The sequence below is a fragment of the Erinaceus europaeus genome, chromosome 18 (assembly GCF_950295315.1).
Source record: "Erinaceus europaeus chromosome 18, mEriEur2.1, whole genome shotgun sequence".
In the NCBI taxonomy this organism is placed as follows: domain Eukaryota; kingdom Metazoa; phylum Chordata; class Mammalia; order Eulipotyphla; family Erinaceidae; genus Erinaceus; species Erinaceus europaeus.
Genome location: NC_080179.1, coordinates 355,828 through 372,989, shown reverse-complemented (window position 1 = coordinate 372,989; position 17,162 = coordinate 355,828). Strand labels below are relative to the sequence as shown.

Sequence of the window (17,162 nt, the reverse complement as noted above, 5' to 3'; positions counted from 1 at the left end):
TTGATTTGAGCTTTTTCTTGTTTCCTAATGTGTGCTTGTATGGCTATGAACTTCCCTCTCAGTACTGCCTTAGCTGTGCCCCAAATATTTTTGAGAGCTTGTGTCTTTATTTTCATTGAACTCTCGAAACATTTTGATTTCTTCCTTGATTTCCTCTTTGACCCAGTAGTTGTTAAGGAGTGTAGTGTTGAGCGTCCACATTTTGGGACTGTTACTAATCTTTTGTTGATTGTTAAGTGTTAGTTTAATTCCACTGTGGTCTGAGAAGATGCTTGGGATGATTTCAATGCTCTTGAATTGGCTGATGCTGGCTTTGTGGCCTAACATATGGTCTATCCTTGAGAATGACCCATGTGGATTTGAGTAAAATGTGTATTCCAGTTCCTTGGGATGAATGCCTCTGAAATTGTCCAATAGTTCTAGTTTATCTATCTCTTCATTTAGCTCCCTTATGTCTTTATTGATTTTCTGCCTGGATGATCTGTCCAGTTGAGAGAGTGGGGTGTTGAAGTCCTTTACTATTACTATGTTGCGGTTAATATATTGCTGTAGCTCTCTCAGTAGATGTTTGATGTATTTAGATGGCTTCTCATTGGGAGCATAAATGTTCATAACAGTTAAGTCCTCTTGATTGACTGATCCTCTGAGCATTAATGTCCATCCCTATCTTTTTAAATTTTATTTATTTTAAAGTCTATCGTGTCAAATATGAGAATACCTTTCCCTGCCCTTTTTGTGGGCCATTGGCTTCTATGATAATTTTCCATACTTTCACTTTGAGTCTGTGTTTGTCTTGTTGAGTTAGGTGGGTTTCCTGTAGACAGCATATTGTTGGGTTGTGTTTTCTGATCCATCTTCCTACTCTGTGCCTTTTAATAGGTGAATTCAGGCCACTGACATTTATTGATATCAAAAGTTAAAGATATTTTAACACCATTCTTGAAGATTTTTAGAGTGTTCTGATATATGGCATGTTTATGGTGGTCTGACTGTTTATAGGAGACCTTTCAGAACTTCTTTCAGGGAAGGCTTAGTGATAGTTGATTCTTTCTGTTGCTTGTCTGAGAAGGTTTTGATGCCTCCATCTAGTCTGAATGACAGTCTAGCAGGATATAGTATTCTTGGCTGAAAGCCTTTCTCATTGAGCACTCGATAGATATCTTGCCATTCTCTTCTGGCCTGTAGTGTTTGTATGGAGAAGTCTGCTGCTAATCTTATGGGTTTTCCTCTGTAGGTGACTCTTTGTTTTTCTCTTGCAGCCTCAGGAACCTTTCTTTATCCTTATTCCTTTCCATTCTAAATATGATGTGTCTTGGTGTCTTTAAGTCATGGTTAATTCTGTTTGGGACCCTCTGGGCTTCTTGAATCTTTATGTCTTTGATGTTGTTAGACTAGAGAAGTTCTCAGCTATTATGTCCTGAAAAATGCTTTCTTCCCTTCCCTCTCTTTCTTCCTCTGGTAGGCCAATAATGCATATATTATTCCTTTTGAAGTCATCACATAGGTCTCTGTTGTTTTCAGTATCTCTTAACCTCTTTGAGATCTCTTACTTCTTTTTTAGTTGTCTCTAATTCGTCCTCCATCTTGCTAATTCTGTCTTCAGCCTCTTTTGTTCTATTCTCTCTCCCCTCTACTGTTTTCTGGAGTTCATCTATTTTGTTACCCTGCTCTGATACTGTTTTAGCTTGTTCAGCTAGTTGTGTTCTTAGCACAGCTATTTCAGCTTTCAGCTCTCTAATAACCTTGAGATAGTGTTTTCTTCCAGGGTCTCATTTGTTGTTTCTGCATTTCTGATGACAATTCTTTCAAACTCTTTACTCACTCCTGTGATTATTTCCTTAACTAGTGTTTGGATGTTGAACTCGTTATTTTGTGCTTCACCCTTTGGGAGGCTTTTAGCTGGACTCTTGTCCTGGTTCATTTCTCCAATACTTCTTGTTGGTTCAACCATTTTATATAGTATGTTATGAGGTCCCTCTCTCAGTACTTTTCAATTTACTGATCACTCTTGCCTGGATTGACTTGTGTCTAAGTAAGGTAATGAAAGGCCTAACAGTTGTGGAAATTGACAGTTGTTTCAATAGTATTTTAATCCCTGAGTTGGAGCTCAGTGTCTTACAAGCTTCTTTTGTTTTTTTTTCTTGCCTGTAGGCTATGGGAGCCTGAGGGCTTTGAAACTATAAGTAGGCTTCTTAGCTTAATCACTGACTCCTGACCAAGAGATAAAGCAACCTGCAGAGATAATCCAGTGGTTATACAAAGAGACTTTCACAGCCCCACTGCTAGGCCACCAAGGTGTAGATCTTCTCCTGAGTTTCCTGGTTAGTTCTCTGTCCCCTGGTGTCAGCACAGGGCCTCCCCGCTGCTGCTCCAGGTTCTGAGGACAGTAGCAATGGAGACTCACAGTTGCGTTTGGTGAGTCTCAGGGAAGTCCTCTCCTCTCTTCAGCCATCCCCTTGTTGGTGAACCAGACTGGAGGTGGTGTCTCAACTGGTAAACTGCCGGACTGTTACCAGCCACTTAATCTCTCCCTAGGCTCCTCTCTGTCCACGAGCCACACGTGTTTGCACTCACCAGTGATTTGGTGGGTTCCTGAAGTCATTCTAGTCCTGTGTTGTTGTGGTCCCAGGTGGTCTCCTTCTCTCCTCGTTGACCCCGGAAAGGAGAGGAGAGGAGAGAAACACAGCTGCAGCTGCTCCATAGCCCCGCTTCCGAAAGTCGGCTCCACTTTTTGTAATTTCTTTTTTTAATTTTTTATTATATTTATTTATTTGATAGAGACAGCCATAAACCAAGAGAGAAGGGGGTGACAGAGGAGGAGAGAGACAGAGAGACACCTGCAGCCATGCTTCACCACTTGTAAAGCTTTCCCCCTACAGGTGAGGACCAGGGGCTCGAACCCTGGTCCTTGCGCATTATAATACATGCGCTTAACCAGGTGCACCACCACCCAGCCCCCACTTTCTGTAATTTCTAAAGCTCTGTTTCAAAGAAATGGGCCTTAGTCCCCTCCCCTCTCAATTTCTCTCTGTCCTATCCAATAAAATAGGAAAAAAATGGCCACCAGGAACAGTGGATTCATAGTGCTGGCATCGAGCCCCGGCGATAACCCTGGAGGCAACAGATTAATTAATAAGGAAAATTAGGCTGGAGAGGTGGTTCATCAGAAGATTGCATGCACAGGGGAGATTCTGGGTGCACGTCTAGGCAGTGAGTGCCCAACAGACAGACAAGAAGACTGGGACAGAGCACACACCCGACAATCAGTCACACAGCTTCCAAGGTCATGGTTCCTCACTGATGAAGCATCCGCTGAAACCCTGAGATCTCACAGTTTCCACCAGGGATGTGGCTGAGCTCGCGGAGCGCGGAAGCCGCACACAGAAGCCGCACACGCTAGAGCTGAGTGGCCTCTGCCACTTCTGTTTGCGGGAGCAGGCTCGGCCCCTCCTCCTCTCCTAAGGCTGCTTTTAACTGCAGTGCCAAGGAGATCAATCTGGGATCTGGCACAGGTGCAGCACTGCTGAGTGACGCTCGCTGTGCACTCTCCAGTGCTTTATTAGTTGTTTTTGGATTCCCAGTCTTCCTTTATGAAGTTATGAGGTAGACGTAGTGCAGAAGTGAAGATAGGGGAGTCGGGCTGTAGTGCAGCAGGTTAAGCGCAGGTGGCGCAAAGCACAAGGACCGGCATAAGGATCCCGGTTCGAACCCCGGCTCCCCACCTGCAGGGGAGTCGCTTCACAGGCAGTGAAGCAGGTCTGCAGGTGTCTTTCTTTCTCTCCTCCTCTCTGTCTTCCCCTCCTCTCTCCATTTCTCTCTGTCCTATCCAACAACGACAACAACAATAATAACTACAACAATAAAACAACAAGGGCAACAAAAGGGAATAAATAAATAAAATAAATAAATAAAAAGTGAAGACAGAGAGAGGAGAGAGCTCAGGGACAGAAACAGAGGTCCTGGAGAGGTTCCAAAATGCCTCTCCATGTACTGTCCAATTCCTTATTTCTTTCCTTTTTTGGGGGGGGGGGTTAAGATTGTTTCTATTTTCAGAAGTTGGTACAATCCGAAGGCCACCCACTCCCCTCTTCAAGCATTCCACCAAAAGAACCCTACAAACAAGATGAGAGACCAACTGAGATGTGTCTCAATGTGTGGGGGGCATTCCTTATTTCTTTTTAGAAAGAAAAAGACTGGAAAAACAGACAGACAGGCAGGCAACCACAGCATACTCCACCATCCAGGTAGCTCCCCCAGAGCAATTCATGGTCCTTCCCTGTAGTGCTGGAATGGAATGCAAGCCTAGGACTTTATTTTTTTATTTCATTTTTAATACATATTTTTAATTTTTTGTTTATTAATTATTGGATAGAGATAGAGAGAAATTGAGAGGCGAGGGAGAGACAGAGAGAGACACCTGCAGCTTTACTTCACCACTCCTGAAGTTGCCCCCTGCAGATGGGGACCAGTGGCTTGAATCTGGGTCCTTGCTAACTGCAACGTGTGCACTTAACCAGGTGGGCCATGCCTGGCTCCTGAGCCCAGAACTTCACATACAGCAGGCTGCGTGCTCTACTGCATGAACTATTTCTTGATCTCTCAAGAGAAATGTCACAATACACACATTACAATGTTTTTAAGGCTAGGCAGTTAAAATGCAGTTTTTTTGAAGATACAGTCTACACAAATGTTCTTCCTGTGTACTGAGCAGCCATATTCCATTTGTCAAGGGTCAATTCGAACACTAGGATTGGGCACAAACAGTAAGCTACAAACTCACTGACTTCTCAAAACCATGCACAAAATTGTTCTGGTTTGGAGATTTCAACATATATAGCTGCATCTAACCATCTCTTTAAAAGACTCAGTGTATTATTATTTATGGAAGGAGAAAACATAATTTTAAAAGACTTAATCATAAACATAATCATAAAGAAAACATAATCTTTAAAAGACTCAGTGTATTATTATTTATGGAAGGAGAAAACATAATTAACATCTGTTGAGAACAGTGTTCATGCCCAAAGTTTCCGCAAATGGTGCTGTGATAATTTCAACTTCTTTTTCTTTGTACTCCCAATAGGACTTATTGGGGAAAAAATAATTGTTTTTCTCATCTAAGCATCCATTTCCACTCCCAGTAGGTAGTGCTCGAAGTCATCAGGAGTGAGTTGTATGGTGCAAACAACTGGTCAAACAAAAACAAAACTCACTTCTACGAAGGAAGAACAAGTGAGCCAAGATAAACCATCACAGGGCAGGGCTGCCAATGCACCACACCTCACAGGCCTTGCAGTGGGCCCCAGTCCTTCCACCGGGGACTTATTTCTATGGCGACCAACTCTCTCCTCCACAAATAAAACCAGATGTTGCTAGGAAACGGTGCGGCGTCCCAGGACACAACTAAAGGGGGTAGCTGCCTCCTACCGAGAGACACAGAGATGTAGGCTACAGCTGACAGATCAGCTGTTACTAAGAAATCTGTTGACAGATCCTTATTGCACCTGTTCCCCAGAGCGAGAAATCATGCTCTTTCACATCCAGGCAGCTGGAGAGCACATCCAGGGCTGTGTGAGACACTGTGCTGTGCTCTGATAAAATAAAGCAAATAAATAATAACAATAATAATATTTCTCAATGGCGCCACTACTGACATTTAGGCAGGAGATTTTGGGGGTGGGGCTGCTTTTAGCAGAGCCCCTCCCGTCCCATCCCTTGCCCCCCCCCCACCCACTTGTGCCATCAAAACTCATCTAGCCCACCGGAGTTCTGCAGGGGCGAGATCATGCCTGGGTAAGAGCACTGCTATGTGCAGACAGGACTTTTTTTTCCTCATTATTTTTTTTTAATAAAAGATACTTGGCTTATAGTCAACATTGAAAGTGACAATATCTTATCCCCCGTACCACCATAAGCCAGAGCTGAGCAGTGCTCTGGTGTTTCTCTCTCTCTCTCTCTCCTCTCTCTCTCTCTCTCTCTCTGCATTTCTCTTAAAAATAAAATAAATTTAAAAAAAAAGAAAGTGACAATATCCTCTTAATAAACTACTTGATGTTAAATTTTGAAAAAAAATTCCCTCAATTAGGTTAAAAGTTTTCCAGCTTTGGGGAATGTTTGGTCTTATTACCATGATTAGATAAATTTATTTAGGGTTGGTTGGTAGGCTATAACTTTTGCTTTCCAGTATAAAAGACTTTCTATTCTTTGAGATGTGCTGGTCATTATTTACAAGCCTGTGAAAACAGGTGCAGATTTGCTCAACAGAGTCCAGACACTTCTATCAATATAAATATGATCCACTTCGACGTCAGCTAGGGGAATATGACACTTGTTTTACGTTACTGATCTAGGTATGTCAAAGAACTTTCAAATAAAACAGCCCCTGGGACTGTGGACTGTTCTTAATGACGTTCAACCTTTAGAAGATTCAGGACATTTTTCACAGTCATCATCTCAACCCAAACATCTTTTCCATAAGTTTAAAAATACTAGTAAGTGTTAATAGTCAGCCCTTTCCAGAATGAGACTACAGATCAGGGCCACATGAAGCTCTGAAAAGCAAAACAGCACAAAGCATGCTAGGCGTGGCATTGAATTAGGACAGAACTACAACCACAAGGGCCATATAAGCAAAGACATTCTGACTGCTGACGCTCCCACACCAAAGAAGGAAGAAAAGCTCCCCAGAATTGTGCTGCTGCATTCCTTCAGGAGCAGGTTGAAGCCAGAACAATGTTAGAGTAAAATGATCACTGGTTGCTTTATTTCTGTCTTCCTTATAACTGGGACTGTATCATTCAATATCCCTATGAAATTTAGATTTAAAAAAATTCCAGCAATCTTTCCTCTAAGCACTTGATAGTTTCTGGCCTAACATCCAGGTCTTTGATCCATCTGGAGTTGACTTTTGTTTCTGCTGAGATATCAACTATCTAAACTAGACTTCCTAGCTTCCCACACAAAGACTCCTAGTTTTGTCTGCTTTGTTCCTACCTTTGGATTCCTGTTTATTAAACAATTTGTCCTGCTTAGGTCTGGGTGGTGGTACACCTAGTTGAGTGCACATGTTACAGTGTGCAAGGACACAAGTTCAAGCCCCTGGCCCCCACCTGCAGGGGAAAGTTTTGCGAGTGGTAAAGCAGTGCTGCAGGTGTCTTTCTGTCTCTCTCCCTCTCTATCACCCCCCCTCCTCTCAATTTCTGGCTGTCTCTAGCCAATAAATAAATAAAGATGATATTTTGGGGGAGTCAGGCAGTAGCACAGAGGGTTAACTGCACATGGTGCAAAGTGCAAGGACCAGCATAAGGATCCCCCAGTTCGAGCCCCCGGCTCCCCACCTGCAGGGGAGTCACTTCACAGGGTGAAGCAGGTCTGCAGGTGTCTGTCTTTCTCTCCCCCTCTCTGTCTTCCCCTCCTCTCATCATTTCTATGTCCTAACAACAACAACAATAATAATAACTACAACAACAATTAAAAACAACAAGGGCAACAAAAGGGAAAATAAATATTAAAAATATAAAATAAAATGTAAAAAACATCATTAAAATATATTTTTTAATTTGTCCTGCTTTATATCTTACCATCTTTAAGTCACCAAGTTGCAGATGCTACCATGACACCAACCTGACTTCCCTGGGCAGACGTCCTCACCCATGTGTCCTGGAGCCTCCCCTCCCCAGAGCCCTGCCCCCACTAGGGACAGACAGACACAGGCTGGGGGTGTGGGTCCACCTGCCAACACCCATGTCCAGTGGGGAAGCAATGACAGAAGCCAGAACTCCCACCTTCTGTTCCCCATAAAGATCTTTGGTCCAGACTCCCAGAGGGATAAAGCTTATCTAGGGAAGCTTCCAATGGAAGGGATGGGACAAAGAACTCTAGTGTTGGCAACTGTATGGAATTATAACTCTGATATCTTACAATCTTGTTATTCATTATTGAATCACTAGTAAAAATTAAAAAAGGGATTCCTTTAAATGAAAAGCGAGTCTGCTTCCTTCACTCACCTATGTGGTAGAGTCCAATCCAGTCACTGGGGTCCACCTCCTCCTTGATGTCCCAGAAGATAATGAGGTTGTGGGCCTGGCCCAGGGTGTACTCGTACATGCTGGCCGTCAAGCTGGAGCGGCTCTCCGAAGTCACCAGGTCCGTGTCGCTGTTGGCCCGTGGCAGGGTCATGTTCTCAGGCAGGGAGCCCTGCGCAGCCAGGCTCTGCAGGTTCTCTGGGCTCAGTGTGTACCGCATATGAGGGTTCCGGCGCCACACAAAGAGCAGATGCTCCCGGGCTGAGCTAGCCATCCCGTCTGCCTGCCTGAGACGGGCTTCCCACAGAGCTGCAGGAGACACACAGACACAGAGTGAGTGCCCCAGCACTGGGAAAGAGGGGAACTTCTCAGACAGAAACCCTGAGGGGTGTGAGTCAAAGCCTGAGCTTGGAAATTTCTTCTGCTGTCAAAAATAAAACCAGTTAGTCTCACCTGCTCTATTCCTACCTTTAGGTTCCTGGTTATTAAGCAACGTGTCCTGCTTTATGTCTTGCCAACATTCAGCCACCAAGTGGCAGATGCTGCCATGACACCACCCTGACTTCCCTGGGCAGGCGCCCTCACCCATGTGTCCTGGAGCCTCCCCTCCCCAGAACCCTGCCCCACTAGGGACAGACAGACACAGGCTGGGGGTGTGGATCCACCTGCCAACACCCATGTCCAGTGGAGAAGCAATGACAGAAGCCATAACTCCCACCTTCTGCTCCCCATAATGATCCTGGGTCCATATTCCCAGAGGGATAAAGAACAGGGAAACTCAATGGCCTCTCACTTGCAAGCAAGTTTCACACTTAAATAAGAAAAACAAGAATACTGAAGATGAAGATTTGGGATCTCCATTTTGGAAAAGGCTAGTAGGTCTATTTTAGGTATATTCCAAGGAGCCCATGACTTTACTAGCTTTTGCCTGAGCTAATACGCAGGTGGACACAGGTTGTTGTCTGGGGAGATGGTGTCCCTGTTGGAGGAGGGACTAGAAAGCTGGTCAGGCAGGAGGCTGGCTCCCAAATATGGGGAAGGTGTGTGGGTGTTGCTGAATGTAAGCCCCTTCGGTCTGATCTGGGGCCCATGTGCAACACAGGAGCCTGTGTGGCCTCTGCATCCCTGTGGGTCTGGGCTCACATTCTGTGGTCACGGCTGGGAACATACCAGGCTGCGCTAAGTTCAGGACCCATCCTCGTCAGGAAAGAGAGAGGCAGGCTGGGAGTGTGGATCCACCTGTCAACACCCATGTTCAGCGGGGAAGCAATTCCAGAAGCCAGACCTTCCACCTTCTGCACCCACAATGCCCCTGGGTCCATGCTCCCAGAGGGCTAGAGAATGGGAAAGCTGTCAGGGGAGGGGGTGGGATATGGAGTTCGGGGGGTGGGCACTGTGTGAATTGTACCCCTCTATCCTATAGTCTTGTAAATATTTCCATTTTTTAAATAAAAATTTTAAAAAATCAAAAAAAAAGAACAGGGATGCTTCCAATGGAGGGGATGGGACATGGAACTCTGGTGAACTGTGTGGAATTGTACCCCTATGATCTTATAATCTTGTTAATCATTATTAAATCACTAATAAAAATGAAATCGCAATAAAACCAACTGTTCCAACTGACGCTGTCAGAAAGAGAGGCCTGACGTCAGAGAGAGAGGCCACATTCTGACAAGGACCATCTCACACCTGGGACTCTCACTTTTGCTGAGCCCAGCTCCCTCCCAGCCACTAAGCAAACAAGGTTTCTCTACTCTCCTCTTTAGGGCAACCTTTTTCCAAATCCATGCCTTTCAGAAATGACTTCCTTTCTCCTTGCCCCCTATTGCAACTGCATTTTAAAGTAGCAGGAGAGAAGTCTTGACACATGGAAAATACAGCAAAGAGACAGCACTGAGCACCAGGGAGAGAGCTCAGCCCAGTGGAGGACCAGTATCTGCAGGCTTGACCCCAGAAACCACCTCACGCCAGTCACGCAGGGCTCTGGCCCTCTCTCCCTTCCCCCCACTCCATTCTCCTTCTTGTTCATAATAATAATCAGAAAGACATTAAAAGGAACCTTTGATGCATGTATGCACACATGTATCCACTCAAGCCCTGCAGACAACGCCATGGGCTTAATTTCTTTTATAGGAATATAACTGACTAGAACTTTCTTCAGGTGCTTGTTCAAGAAGACATAAAGGGCAAGCATGGATCGACCTGCCAACGCCCATGTTCAGCGGGGAAGCAATTACAGAAGCCAGACCTGCCACCTTCTGCATCCCACAATGACCCTGGGTCCATAATTCCAGAGGGATAAAGAACAGGAAAGCTATCAGGGGAGGGGATAGGATATGGAGTTCTGGTGGTGGGAATTGTGTGGAGTTGTACCCCTCTTATCATATGGTATCATAGGGAAGCTATCAAGGGAAGAGATTGGATACGGAGTTCTGGGGGTGAGAATATGTGAAATTATACCCCTCCTATCCTATAGTCTTGTCAATATAAATTAAAAAAAATAGTGGTGGGTGGGAGATAACATAATGGTTATGAAGAAAAGACACCTCAATCTCATTAGAATAAAACAATTTTTTTCTAAAAAAAATTTAGGAACCTTAGGGGCTGGGTGTGACACAGCTGGTCAAATGCACAAAAACCCAGTTCAAGCCCCCGGTCTCCCATCTGCAGCGAGGGAAGTTTCATGAGTGCTGAAGCAGGGCTGCAGGTGTCTCTCTGTCTCTCTCCACCTCCCTCTTGATTTCTCTTTGTCTCTAATAATAAATAAAAATAAATGTTAAGAAAAAAAGAAAAAAGTCAACAGAGCAATGCTGACCTTAGTGTTCTGTAGATCAGGTGGATACAGGCGGCTTTAAGGTGCAGACAGACACACAGAAGGTCACCCAGTAACCCAAAGCAGCAGGTGCGCAGGGAACACTCTTAACAAGAGTCACACAGGAAGCAAAACACATCTCAAGAAGCTTAAGTCTAATTCTCACAAGGCTAGACATGGACCTTCCATATGACCCAGTAATCCCTCTCCTGGGGATATACCCCAAGGATTCCATAACACCCAACCAAAAACATATGTGTACTCCTATGTTCATAGCAGCACAATTCGTAATAGCTACAACCTGGAAGCAACCCAGGTGCCCAACAGCAGATGAGTGGCTGAGAAAGCTGTGGTATATATACACAATGGAATACTATGCAGCTGTCAAGAACAATGAACCCACCTTCTCTGACCCATCTTGGACGGAGCTAGAAGGAATTATGTTAAGTGAGCTAAGTCAGAAAGATAAAGATGAGTATGGGATGATCCCACTCGTCAACAGAAGTTGAGTAAGAGGAACAGAAAGGGAAATTCAAAGCAGGATCTGACTGAATTTGGAGTAGGGCACCAAAGTAAAAACCCTGGGTGAGAGGGAGGGTGAGGGTGGATGTTCAGCTTCACGGGGCGGGGGGGGGGGGGGGGGGGAAGGGATGGGAAGAGACACAGTCTTTTGGTGGTGGGAATGGTGTTTATGTACACTCCTATCAATTTGTAGTCATATAAATCACTATTTAACTAATATGAGAGGGGGAAAATTGATTGTATGTCTCAAACTTTTTAAAGCACAGAATGAGTCTTTTTAATACATAGGCTGAGTCTCTGACTCTCTTAAAAGCTTAGACCAGGGAGAACAGAAGCAACCGGTGGCACAGCTATATAAATATGTCAAAGGACATAAATTATGGTGATGTTGTGTATGATACAACAAATCCTTACAAAGGGATATTTAAAAGTTAACCCAATTGCCAAACAATGTGATCATAGCAATAACTATCTATTGCCTTCTTAAACCCTAAGACAGCAGGAACCTCTAGCTTCCTCTTTAGAGCCTGTATTTCCCCGAGTCCTGGAACCTCTAGGGTGGGGCTCACTTTCCTGCATGCTTCTCTCAATTCATACCAAATAATATTGCATCCACCGATCCCAACTTAATCAACACAAGGAGTACCACCTCAACATGCTTCACTTCAGACTGCGTCCAGAGACCTCAGGCATGGAATGACAACCCTTCAGCCTCATTACTCGGGTGAGACCTTTCCTTTCATAGGATTCTCTAATTCCATTCCAGGAGGTTTACTTCCTAACAAAGTCCCGAAACCTAGATATAGACCAGGTCCCGTAAGATAGAGCATATGTTCACATGTATCCATAAATTAGGGCAAAATATATACCTGAAAGCAAAAATATACAATAGTCTGTAGTGAGTCAGTGTAAAGTTCATAATGAAATAGTGTCTACTTAGACTTAGATACCCTCCTCACCTACTTCCTATTACAGTTCTCTCACTCACTCCAAAGCTAACCTCATCAAAGTAAGGACTGCAAAAGCTGAATAAGGGCAAGAGACTGGCATACTTCAACGATGACTCTTTAGTCACTATCAGGCCATCCCCTCCTCAATCGCTATCGAACAGGCCATGGCCGGTGCGCCGCTATGTTCCATCGCTGGGGAGCCAGAGACGACCCGAACTGCCCCTGCGGCTCCAGACAGACTATGACCCACATAGTCAATGACTGCCACCTCTCCAGATTCAAAGGAGGTCTCGAAACTTGACATCAGGCTCAACCTGACGCTGTTGACTGGCTACGGAAGAAGGGCAAACGCTAGAAGAAGAAGAAGGCCATCCCATGAGCTGGGGCCCTATTCAGGGAGTCCTGAGATTCCCACACAGACATGATGGGCCTACACCTCGAATAAATCCCTCTCTCCATTGTTACCAGTCATCTCTATCAGGAACAACACAATAGACCCCTTTGTGGGCCCCCACAGAACCTTGCCCTCAACGTGGATCAACAACGGTAGAGATTGTTCCATCCTCTGAAGGGAAGATGGACAATATACTCTATGCTACACCTGAGGAAGATGGGTCGATATTGGGGCAGCCTGGAATGTTCCTGCTCATGACCACAGGAGCCCTTTGGAATATACCTAAAATAGACCTACTAGCTATCTCCAAAATGGAGACCCCAAATCTCATCTGCTATATTCTTGCCTTTGGGTTCATGATTAGTCAACAATTTATTCTGCTTTATATCTTACTGCCTTTCAGCCACCAAGTTGCAGATGCTACCATGACGCCAACTGGGCTTCCCTGGGCAGACGACACCTCACCCATGTGTCCTGGAGCCCCACCTCCCCAGAGCCCTGCCCCACTAGGGAAAGAGAGAGGCAGGCTGGGAGTATGGATCCACCTGTCAATGCCCATGTTCAGTGGGGAAGCAATTACAGAAGCCAGACCTCCCACCTTCTGCATCCCACAGTGACCCTGGGTCCATGCTCCCAGAGGGATAAAGAATAGGAAAGCTATCAGGGGAGGGGATGGGATATGGAGTTCTGGTGGTGGGAACTGTGTGAAGTTGTACCCCTCTTATCCTATGGTTTAATCAATGTTTCCTTTTTATAAATAAAAAATTAAATTAAAAAGGACCCCCCCCCCAAAAAAAAGACCATAGGACTAGTGCATTGACTGTGCACACATCAAGCTCCAGTGAGAACCCTGGTAACAAAAAAACAAAACCAAACAAATCAGAAGCCAGGATGTGCACCATTAGAAATAAGCTTAAGCTCCAAAAGTTGTCGACTTGAAATGTCAAGTCCAGCTTTGCTTTCAAGGGGTTGATTTTGCTGTGGATCACTGGAAGAGAACTAGAAGAAATAGTTAAGATCTAATTTGTTTTACATATTTAGACTCGCTAAGACTTTAATTTAATTAGTTCAATGTTTGCAGACGTGTTTAGATAATCCATGACAGAAAACATTTAAATTATCAACGATTACTTACCACAAATTAAGTTTAAAAGAAAAAAGCCGGGGGCTGGGAACTGGCGCAGGAGCAGAGCACGCGCTGTACCAGGGCCTGTTCTGTGCTCTAGTTCTTTCCCAGGCTTCTCTTGAATCACCTGCTCCTCAAGTTACTCTTGGTTTTTCTCTCTCAACTGTCAGCCAGTCTCACGCTGAGGAACCCTTATCAGCCAGTTGGTCTCGCATGTGAGTCAAGTAGCTCTTGGTCTCGCATGTGAGTCAAAATCACTTGCATTAGCTTTCTGAATGTCCTCACCTGTCTTTCTCACATAGTCTTTCTCTCAGCCAGATTCTCCGTGGAGCAGCTGAGACTCGGCTGTGAGGAGCAGAGATGTGAGAGGCAGGAGGCAAGGCTGCCACGCACGGGAGAAGGAACCGAACAGACTCAGCTTAAGCCTCCAGGTCACTGTGCAGTGACATCTGTGGTTTCTTCAACTCTTCAGTAGAGTGGAGCTAAGTAATGAATAATTAGATTTTTTTTTAATCTCTTGTCAAAAAAATTTGAAAACTCTAGTGCTGTGAAAATAAAGGGATTTCTGCTGGGAAGCACTGCAAACTGACTTTCCTCCAATAGTTGAATTAAAATTCAAGTGGGTAACAAGCAGGTCCCTGACACTGGAGAGAAGCATGTCCTTACTCATGTGCTAGATACTCAGTTAACTTGCTTGATTCTGCCACTGAGACTCCCGTCAATGTTGGTAATGTATTCATGTTTATTTTGATGAGTTCTTCTTCTAGTGTTAAAGTTAGAAGCGACATCTGCCTGTTAGTTCCAACAATATGAAAGATACATTCTACTTGGATGAGACCATGTGGGTTTTAGAGAGGTTGTCTCCGCAGCTACCTTGTGGCGGAGCTGTTACATCTAAGTCTGATCACAGGACGGGGCACCAGACTCCAGTAGGGCAGAAAGATCCACACGGGCCTGCAGGTCTGCTTCCAGCCCTCACTGCAGAGCAGCCGCGGCAGGACAGCTCGCTCTCTGAGGGGAGGCTGGTCAGCCTGCTCTGCCCACACCCGAGAAAGCCGGGACCTGACATGAGAGCAGCCTAGAATGTCCCAGCTGTGACCAGGGACTGTGAGCTCAGACTGACAGTGACTCAGAGGTCTCACAGGCTCCTGTGCTGAATGTGAATAGACATGGGCCCTGGGTTGGTGAGGTTTGCAGTTAATGGTGTTTACAGACTTTCCTCATATTTGGGAGCTACTCTCTGCCCTGCTCTAGCTTTCTAAGCCTGTTCTCAACTCTGACATCATCTTCCCAGACAATACTTTTAGCCCTCCTGCATGTTAGCTGTCAGGCTCAGGCCAAAATTACTGAAGTCATGGGCCCCTTGGAACATACCTAAAATAGACTACTTGGGGTCGGGCGGTGGCGCAGCGGGTTAAGCGCACGTGGCGCAGAGCGCAGGGACCAGCGTAAGGATGCCAGTTCGAGCCCCCCACTCCCCACCTGCAGGGGAGTCACTTCCCAGGCGGTGAAGCAGGTCTGCAGGTGTCTGTCTTTCTCTCCCCCTCTCTGTCTTTCCCTCCTCTTTCCATTTCTCTCTGTCCTATCTAACAATGACGACATCAGTAACAACAACAACAATTTAAAAAAATAAAATAAATTTAAAAATAAATAAATAAATAAAATAGACTTCCTAGCTTCTTCCCTCACAAAGACCCCTAATCATCTGCTCTATGCCTAACTTTGGGTGAACAATTACTTACCACCTTTCAGCCACAAAGTTGCAAAATGGAATACAGATTCCATCCTGACCTCCCTAAGCAGATGACCCCACCAATATGTCCTGGACCCCCCCTCCCCAGAGCCCTGCCCCACTAGGGACAGACAGACACAGGCTGGGGGTGTGGATCCACCTGCCAACACCCATGTCCAGTGGAGAAGCAATGACAGAAGCCAGAACTCCCACCTTCAGCACTTCATAGAGAAATTGGGTCCTTAATCACAGAGGGATAAAGAATAGGGAAGCTTTCAATGGAGGAGATGGGACATGGAACTCTGGTGGAATTGCACCCCTGTGATCTTACAATCTTGTTAATCATTATTAAATCACTTATAATTTTTTAAACGTCTGCTTCCACACCCATTATACTACAAGTGACTGCTGTAAGCCCCGGGATTTGGTTGAGCTGTCAAGGTCATATCACACTGAACCTGAATTACTCAGGAAACAGTGGAGCTCAGCTAACTTCACCGCTGTGGAGCTTTCAGAGACAGAGGCCCAGCGCAGGCACCACAGCCTCCCACCGCCAAAGCTGAGCTCCACAGGCACCTGGCTCGGCTGGTTTCCTGCCAGCCTTCCAGTTCTCATCCCTCTGATTCCACGTCCTTTTATTTTATTTGGAGGTTTTTGTTTTGTCCTTTTATTTTTTAAGTTTTTTAAAAATGTTCATTATATTTACTTAGTGGATAGAGACAGTCAGAAGTTGAGGGGAGGGTGGAGGCAGAGAGGAAGAGAGATGCCTGCAGCTCTGCTTCATCGCCTGCAAAGCTTTCCATGCAGGTGGGGACCAGGGGCTTGAACCTGGGTCCCTGTGCACTGTAACATGTGCGATGAACCAGGTGCTGCACCACCACCTGGCCCCTCTAACTTTTCTAAATTCAAAAAATATTTACTAAGAGAAACAGAGATGCCAGAGCCCTGCTCAGCTCTGCTTTATATTAGTGCTGGGTATTGAACCTGAGGCCCCAGAGCCTCAGACATGAAAGCCTTTTGCATAGCCATTATGCTGTCTCACAGACTGTCCTGCAAGCTTCTTTATTTACATTTAAGATATTACCCTTATTAAGTAAAGTTAGACTCTGATTTGCATACACCACTGAAAACAATGAGTTTCATTTCCTTGTCTAAAGGCAGAAATATTTCCCATTTATTTCTCCCAGTGTGGGAGCTAGGCCTCAAAGTAGTCACAATAAGCGCGGTAGACTTGTGCATGGACCACGTGGACTTCCACAGGAAGTAGACTCTAGGGGCTGGCAGAGTGCACCCATGGGGCCGACTTATCATCCCAAGCAAAGTCCAGGGTTCAAGCTCCCAGCCCCACCTTCAGGAGGGACTCTCCACAAGTGGTGAATCAGGGCTGCAGCATATCTCTCTCTCTCCCTCTCCCTCTCCCTCTCTCTCTCTCCCTCCCTCCCTCTCTCTCTATCACCCCCTCCACTCTCAATTTCTCTGTCTCATCAAAAATAATAGAAAGTAAAAATAACAAAATAAAATATTAAAAAAAGAACATGTGTATGCGCAGAGGGCATCCGCAGAGACTCCGCTCCAGGCAGACTTTCTCAGACAGAGAGACAA

General features: G+C 45.3%; 1 protein-coding gene across 7 annotated transcripts in view; it reads right to left on the bottom strand.

The window, feature by feature from the left end:
- HECW2 (HECT, C2 and WW domain containing E3 ubiquitin protein ligase 2) overlaps positions 1 to 17,162 on the bottom strand; it is a 297,990-nt gene that overhangs the window by 187,841 nt on the left and 92,987 nt on the right. For all 7 annotated transcript variants that reach the window (XR_009545901.1, XR_009545902.1, XM_060177545.1 and 4 more), the window contains exon 2: positions 8,007 to 8,333. Coding sequence is in view for 5 of the 7 variants with exons in the window: in XM_060177541.1 (XP_060033524.1) it covers positions 8,007 to 8,333 (327 nt within the window). In the remaining 2 variants the exon portion in view is untranslated. The remainder of the gene's footprint in view (positions 1 to 8,006; positions 8,334 to 17,162) is intronic.